Source organism: Eschrichtius robustus, chromosome 10, assembly GCF_028021215.1.
Source record: "Eschrichtius robustus isolate mEscRob2 chromosome 10, mEscRob2.pri, whole genome shotgun sequence".
Classification (NCBI taxonomy): domain Eukaryota; kingdom Metazoa; phylum Chordata; class Mammalia; order Artiodactyla; family Eschrichtiidae; genus Eschrichtius; species Eschrichtius robustus.
In genome coordinates this window covers 77,638,731-77,647,529 of record NC_090833.1, presented here as the reverse complement: position 1 = coordinate 77,647,529, position 8,799 = coordinate 77,638,731, and the positions used below count along the sequence as shown (strand labels likewise).

Genomic DNA, 8,799 nt, shown 5'->3' with positions numbered 1-8,799 from the left:
TATTGAGTTTTCTATTATTTGCAAACTAAAGCATCCTAACTGCTTCAAGTTTTAGCACTGCGTTAACCTATCTCTCTAGTGCAGATAGGTAATACAAAAATGACATTTTATAAAAACAGTGCAGTTGAGAAATGCTTGCCAGTGGTCGCAACTTAACTAAGAGACGTAAGGTCACAAGGCAAACCACTGTCACCAAAATTGGAGAAACCAACAAGTGAATACAAAGAATCATAACTTACCAGAGCAGAAATCACAAGTTGAAACCTCTGCAGCAATCAGCACCGTGGTAGGGAAACCAGAACTGTAATTGATACATTGCAGGACGCTCAGTGTAGACAACTCTGAGAGTAACAAATTCCAGAGAACTCATTCATGGGGTGGGGGGAACTTTTGTGGGTTCCACCTTCTAGACTCGTACCAGGTTCTCACAAGAACATCAGAGAAAAATCCCCTGCTGCTGCTGTAAGAAGCAGGGAAGATCCACCATTTTGAAATACCCCAGAGCATTCTGTTCTTCTTAACAAGGTCTGCCCTCAAGAGAAACTATTTAACCAGAGCCTAAACTGCAGGTGTTTTATCAGAACTTAACTGACCTAGGGGAAGGGAAATACCCAACCTCAGCTGACTCTAATCTTCCACAGGGATAAAGGGAAATACCCCGCTCCAGACCCACCTAGCCTTCCATGTGGGAGAAGGAAAATACACAACTTCAGTTCACTCTGGCCATCCTGTCCCACCTAAGGTTCTGGTGAGGGAAATGAAAATCACTGGTGAAGTTCATGGTCCAGGCACAGGCTTCCTGGAAGATTGGGACCTACTCATAGGATTATAGAATGCTTCACCTTCCCCAACATCTTACCACCACATTACTTCATGCCTATGTATGACAGTTTCTTTTACTCGGTATATCATGCTCAACTATCAAGAAAAAGTTACAAGGCATCAAGATGTACTAAATGACAAAAAACACAGTTTGAAGAGACAAAACAAACCTCAGAACAAAATTAAGATATGTATGATAGGGATGTTGAAATTATCTGACTGAGGATTTAAAACAACCATGAATAATATGCTAAGGGCTCTAATGGATAAAGTAGACAGCATGCCAGAGCAGATGGGCAATGTAAAGCAGAGAGGTGGAAATTTTAAGAAAGAACCAAAAAGAAAAGCTAGAGGTCAGAAGTACTATTACAGAAATGAAGAATGCCTTCTTTGGGCTTATTATATAGGACACAGCTGATGAAAGAATTGCTGAGTTTGACAATATTTCAATAGAAACCTCCAAAAATGAAAAGCAGACAGAAAAAAAAAAAGACTAAAACCAAAACAAACAAACAAACAAAACACCAAGAACTGTACCTTGAAAAATTGTCCTTCAAAAGTGAAGGGGAAATGAAGACTTTCTCAGACAAACAAAAATTGAAGGAATTTTTTGCCAGTAGACCTGTCTTGCAAGTAATATTAAAAGAAGTTCTTCAGAGATAAGGAAAATGATATAGGTCAGAAATCCAGTTCAAATAAAAAAAGGAAGAGCATCAAAAAGGTTAAGTGAAGGTAAAATAACACTTTTATTTTTCTTATTCTTAATTGATCTAACAGATAACAGTTTGTTCAAAATAATAACAGCAAAAATGTATTTAATCATGCATACTTATGTATACAATTTATGTATATACAATATACATGTAAATGCTGATATATGCTTATGTATAAGTGAAATGAATGACAACAATGATACAAAGGACAGGAAAAAGGAATTAGGGTTATTTTATTACTATAAAGTACTGTACTCACACTACCCCTGAGGTATTATAGTATTATTTGAAGGTAGAATTAGATTAGTTGTAAATATATATTGCAAACTCTAGAGAAACCACTAAAAAAAAGTTTAAAAAAGTATAAATGAGATATACTAAGAAAGAAAGGAGAGAAAATGGAATCATATAAAATGCTCATTTAAAACAAAACAAAAAAAGAGGTGGGGGTAACACATTCAGGAGACAAAAACATGAACAAAGAACAAGGGCAACAAATAGAAAATAGTAACAAATATGGTAGATATTAATCCAATTACATCAATAATCATTTTGTTCATCAATGGTCTAAATCCACCAATAAAAGAGATTATCAGAATGGATCAAAAAACAAAAGCCAACTATCTATTGTCTATAAGAAATGCACTTAAATATAAAAACACATATGGATTAAAATCAAAGGGTTGGGGAAAGATATATCTTACTAACACTAATCAAAAGTAAGTGGCAGTAGCTATATAATATCATACAGAGCAGACTTCAGACCAAGGAAAGTTAACAGGAATAAAGAGGATCATTACATAATGATAAAAGGCCAATTTTCCAAGAAGCCATAAAAATAGTTAAGATCTAAGAAGAGAGCATCAAACTATATAAGGGAAAAACTGATAGAACTACAAGGAAAATAGATGAATACACTATTATAGTCGGAGACTTCAACATTCCTTTATCAGAAATAGTACAGCAGGCAGAAAATCATTAAGGACATAACTGAACTCAATAACATCATCAATCACTTGGGTATCATAGACATCTAACATTGCTTTATCCAACAACAGCAGAACATACTTTTTTCTCAAGATAACATGGAACATTCACCAAGATGGGCCACATCCTGGGCCATGAAACACACCTAAACACATTTTTAGAAATAGAAATTATATAATGTCTACTATTACACCAAATGGAATTAAACTAGAAACCAATAATAGCTAGAAAATCTCAAAACACTTGTAAATAATAATAGTACATAAGACATGGGTCAAAGAAGAAATCTCAAGAGAAATTAAAAATATTTTGAACTAAATTAAAATGAAAATACAACTTATCAAAATTAGTGGAGTACAGTGAAAGCAGAGCTTGGAGGAAAATGCATAGCATTGAAAGCAAACATTTCTAGAAAGGAAGAAAGATTGAAAATCAATCATCTAAACTTCCACCCAAGGAAACTAGAAAAAGAAGAGCAAATTAAATTCAAGTAAGCAGACAAAAATAAATTAGAAGAATCAGAACTGAAATCAATGAAACTGAACACAGGAAATCCATAGAGAAATTCAACAAAACCAAAAGTTGATTATTTGAAAGTATCAGTAAAATCAGTAAGTACCTATCCAGGTGAACTAAGGCAAAAAGAGAGGACACATTAACTAATATAAGAAATGAAAACAGGTACATCATTGTACATGTTATGGATATCAAAAGGATAATAACTAAATACTATGAAAAACTCTATGCCTACAAACCTGATAACCTAGATGAAATTGACTAAATCCTTGAAAGATGCGATCTGCCAAATTTCACACAAGGAAAATAGCCAACCTGAATAGACTTATATCCCTTAAAATACTGAATCAATAATTAATAGCATTTCAAAACAGCACCGACCCAGGTGGGTTTACTAGTGAATTCTTCCAAATATTTATGGAAGATATTATACCAATTCTCTATAGTCTCTTTCAGAAGACTGAAGTAGAGAGAATACTTCCTAACTCATTCTCAAAGGCCAGCATTACTCTAATATCCAAACCAGACAATGACATTACAAGAAAGAAACTGCAGATCAATATCCTTTGTGAACATAAATGCAAAATTCTTCAACAAAACATTAGCAAAATAAATCAAACATGTATTGATATGAAAAAAATTATACACCTAAACCAAGTGAGACTTATCCCAGATATGAAGGGTTGATTCAAAATTCACAAATCAATTAATGTATTTATCACATCAACAGACGAAAAAAGAAAAACATATGATCATATCAATAGATGTAGAGAAAGCATTTGACAAAATTCAACATTTTTCATCATTAAAATCTCTTGGGAAACTAGAAATATAAAAGACCTTCCACAACTTGATAAAGACTATCTACAAAGAAATTACATCTTAAATCATATTTAATGATAAGAAACTCAAAAGTTTTTCCACTAAAACCAGGAACAAAACAAGCATGTCCTCTCCCACCACTATTTTTCAACATTCTATTGGAAGTCTTAACAAATGCTATAAAACAAGAAAAGGAAATAAAAGATATACAGATTAGGAAGGAAGAAATAAAACTGTCTTTGTTCACAGATGACATGATGCTCTATGTAGAATATCTGAAAGAATCACAAAAAGCCATCTGGAACTAATAATTGATTACAGCAAATTTGTAGGATACAAGGTTAACATGCAAAAGTCAACTGTTCTCCTATACACCAGCAATGAATAAATGAAATTTGAAATTAAAAACATAATACAACTTATACCACACCCCAAAAATGAATACTGAGGTATAAATCTAACAAAATATGTATAATATCTTTATGAGGAAAACTACAAAACTCTGTTTAAGAAAATTAAAGAACTAAATAAATGGAGAAATATTTCATGTTTATGAACAGGAAGACTCAACACTGTCAAGTAGTCAGTTCTTCCCAACTTGATCTATGAATTCAGTGCAATCCCAATGAAAATCCTAGCTAGTTATTTTGTGGATATTGATGAACTGAGTCTAAAGCTTATATGCAGTGGCAAAAGACCCAGGATAGCCAACACAATATTGTTGGAGAAGAGCAAAGTTGGAGAACTGACACTACTCAACTTCAAGACTTACAATAAAACTACAGTAATTAAGACAGTGTAATATTGGGAAAAGAATAGACAAATAGATAAATAAAGCAAAATAGAGATTCCATAAATAGACCCACATAAATATAGCCAACTGATCTCTGACAAAGAAATAAAGGCAATACAATGGAGCAAAGATAGCCTTTCAACAAATGGCATTGAAACACTGGCCATCACAGGTGAAAAAAGAAAAAAAAAGAAAAGAAAAGAATGTTAACACAGACCTTACACTCTTCACAAAAACTAACTCAAAAATAGATCACAGACCTAAATGTAAAATACAAACCTATAATACTCCTAAAGATAACATAAGAGAAAATCTAAACGACCTTGGGTTTGGCAATGACTTTTTAGATAAAACATGAAAGGCATGATCTATAAAGAAAAGAATTGCTACGTTAGGCTTCATTAAAATTAAAAACTCCTGCTCTGCAGAAGACAATGTTAAGAGATTGAAAAGGTAAGCCACAGACCGGGAGAACATGTTTGCAAAAGACACATCTGATAAAGGACTTTTATCCAAAGTATACAAAAACTCTTAAAACTCAACAATAAGAAACAATTGGATAAAAAATGGGCCAAAGACCTTAACAGACACCTCATCAAAGATTTACAGATAGCAAATAAACATAGAAATACATTCTCCACATCATATGTCATGAGGGAAATGCAAATTAAAACCACAATGAGATACCACTATACACCTACTAGAATGGTCAAAATCTGGAATACTGACAACACTAAATGCTGACAAGAATGTGAAGCAACAGTAAATCTCATACACTGTTGGTAGAAATACAAAATTGTACAGTGATTTTGGAAGACAGTACAGCAATTTCTTACAAAATAAAAAATACTCTTACCATAAACTCCAGCAACAACACTCCTTGGTATTTCTCAGAAGTGTTTAGAACTTATGGCCACACAAAACCTGCATAAAGATGTTTGTAGCAGCTTTATTCATAATTATCAAAACTTGGGGGAACCAAGATGTCCTTTAACATCTGATGAATGGATATTTAACTATGGTATATCTAGACAATGGACTATTATTCAGTACTTTTAAAAAATGAGCTATCAAGTTATAAAAAGACATTGGAGGAAACTTAAATGCATATAACCAAGTGAAAGAAGGCAATCTAAAAATACTACATACTGTATGATTCCAACTATATGATATTCTAGAAAAAAAAATTATGGAGATGATAAAATGATCAGTGGTTGCCAGGGGTTGGGGGAGAGAGGGATAAATAGGCATAGCACCAAGGATTTTTAAGGACCAGTGAAACTACTTTATACTATATTATAATGGCAGCTACATGTCATTATAAATTTGTCCAAACCCATACAATGTACAACACCAAGAGCGAACCCTAGTATAATTATAGATTCTGGGTGATAATGAGGTGTCAATGTAGGTTTAACAGTTGTAACAAATGTACCACTGTTTTGTTTAATATTTGTTTAATAATGGGACAGCCTCTGCATATGTCAAGGCAGAAGGTATACAGGAAATCTCTCTACCGTCTCCCCAAATTTGCTGTGAACTTAAAGTGACCTAGAAGTAAAGTCTATTTTTGAAAAACAGAAAAAGAAAAAATCAAGAGAAACTATCAAACTGCTTTTCACAACAACTCTATCATTTTATGTTTCCACCAGCAATGTATAAATGATCTAGTTTCTCCGCAGCCTCATCACTATAGTGATATACCTCTTCATACCTTTTGCTCATTTATAATTATATTGCTTTTTGTTTACTCTTGAGCTTTGAGATGTCTTTATATTCCTACATACTAATTCTTTGCTTGGATAACTAGTTTGCAAATATTTTTCTCTTACTTTGTAGATCATCTTTTCATCCTCTTAACAAATTCTTTTGTAAAGCCAGTGTTGTTAATTTTGATGAAGTCAAAATGATTATTTCTTCTGGATTGAGCTTTTGGTGTCAAGTCTAAGACCTCTTTGCTTAGATCCTGAAGATCTTCCTCTATGGCTTTTTCTTGTTTTGTTTTCTTACTAAAAGTTTTATAGTTTCACATTTTACACCTAAGTTCATGAACTATTGCAGTAATTTTCTTACAAGGTATAAGACATAGGGCAAGTTTCATTTTTTTGTTATGGATGTCCACTTGCTTCAGCACAGTTTGCTGAAAAGTCTATCCTTCCTCCATTGAATTGCTTTGGCAACTTTTTAAAAAATTATATTGTGAGTCTATTCCTGGGTTTTTATTATGTGTCATTGAAGTACTAATCCCTCTACTAATACCTCACAGTCTTGGTTAAAGTAGCTATGGGAAATGTCTTGAGCTTTCCTGTGATGCGCAATCGGAATGAGGCAGGAACGTGGACGCCGGGCTTCCGGTTTTCACCTTGAAGACACCTCTAACTGCAAAGATGGTCAATGCACCAAAAACCCGAAGGACTTTCTGTAAGAAATGTGGAAAGCATCAGCCTCACAAAGTGACCCAGTATAAGAAGGGCAAAAATTCCCTGTATGCCCAGGGAAAAAGGCGTTATGATCAGAAGCAGAGTGGCTATGGTGGGCAAAGAAAGCCAATTTTCCGGAAGAAGGCTAAAACCACAAAAAAGATCGTGCTGAGTCTTGAATGTGTTGAGCCCAACTGCAGATCCAAGAGGATGCTGGCTATTAAGAGCTGCAAGATTTTGAACTCGGAGGAGATAAGAAGAGAAAAGGCCAAGTGATCCAGTTCTAAGCTTTGGGAATCTTTTGTTCCTCTATTTTTAAGAGGAAAATGTGGAAGCTGTAGAAAAATTGCCTGTATGAGAATAAATACAGTGATATTCTTTAAAAAAAAGTTTTGAAACTGGGTATAGTGATTCCTCCAGATTTATTTTTTTTAATATGTTTACTATAGTTCCTTTGCATTTCCATAAAATCTGTGCAATAATCCTTTTTCATATTAACAACACATCTTGATGGGATTTTGGTAGAGATTTTGTTAGACCTGTATATAAATTTGGGGAGAATTAGCATCTTTATTATGTTGAGTCTTCCCATCCATGAGCACAGTATGACTCTCCATTTATGTAGATCTTCTTTGACTCCTTTCCTCAGTATTTTGTAATTTTAGGCACGCAGATTCTGTACGTGTTTTTCCATTTATACCTAAGTACTTTATTTTATTTTGAGCAATTGTAAATTGTTTTTGTTTCTACATGTTTATTGTTAGTATAAAGAACTACTATATTGATTTTTGCATGATGATCTTCTATATTACAATCATATTCAACTCATTTATTAGTTATAGATTTTTATAGTTTCCTTGGAGTTTTCTATGTAGACAATCATTTCATCTACAAGTAGGTCAGCTTTATTTATTCATTTCTAATCAATATACCTGTTATTTCCTTTCCTTGCCTCATTGTACTGACAATAACTTCCAGCAATTGTTAGATAAAGGTAGTGAGAGTGGATTTTTTTGCCTTGCTCTTGATCTTAGGTGAAAAACACTCAGTCATTCACAGTTAAGGGTTTTATTAGTTGTAAGTTTTTGGTAGATGTTCTTCAAGTAGAAGAAGCTCCTTCCTCTACCCCATTCCTAGTTGGAAGAGTTGTTGTATGTTGTCAAATGTTATTTCATAATTAGTTGATAAGATCATGTGCTTTTTCTTCTTTAGCCTGCTGGTATAGTGCATTGCATTAATTGACATTTGAATGCTGAACCAGACTTACGTACCTGGAATAAATTCCAGTTGATCAGCCTCAGTAATTATTTTTATTCATTTCTATATTAGATTTGCTAATATTTTGTTGAGGATGTTTACATCTAAGTTCACCATATGTAGAATTTATGGTTGACATTCCTTTTTTTCCAGTACATAAAAAATGGCCTTCATAGTTTCAGATGAGAAATCTGATTCAATCAATTTGAGTTGTTGTCACTCTATACATCTATTTAGGCATCCAAGAGATGAGATGGAAACCCCATCCAAAATTTAGATTTGGAGACTGATGGTGCCAAACATGCACCAAGGAGGTAAGAAAAGGTTTATTCCTCTCATAATGACATTTTCCGGAAAGAGCATAGCAGATTCCCAAGCAAATCCAGATATCACTTGAAGTAGCAGGAAAAGGAGACTGACAGATTTTATTGTGGTTAGGGGCATCAACTTAGGTACCAGTTCCTGCATG

At 33.5% G+C, this 8,799-nt stretch overlaps 1 protein-coding gene across 1 annotated transcript; it reads left to right on the top strand.

Annotated features, from left to right (window-relative positions):
- The first annotated feature begins 7,037 nt into the window (after positions 1-7,037).
- On the top strand, positions 7,038-7,349 carry LOC137770736 (large ribosomal subunit protein eL42-like). The gene has a single exon (XM_068553607.1). The coding sequence runs from the start codon at positions 7,041-7,043 to the stop codon at positions 7,347-7,349; it is 309 nt and encodes a 102-aa protein (XP_068409708.1). The 5' UTR covers positions 7,038-7,040.
- The last annotated feature ends 1,450 nt before the right edge of the window (positions 7,350-8,799 follow it).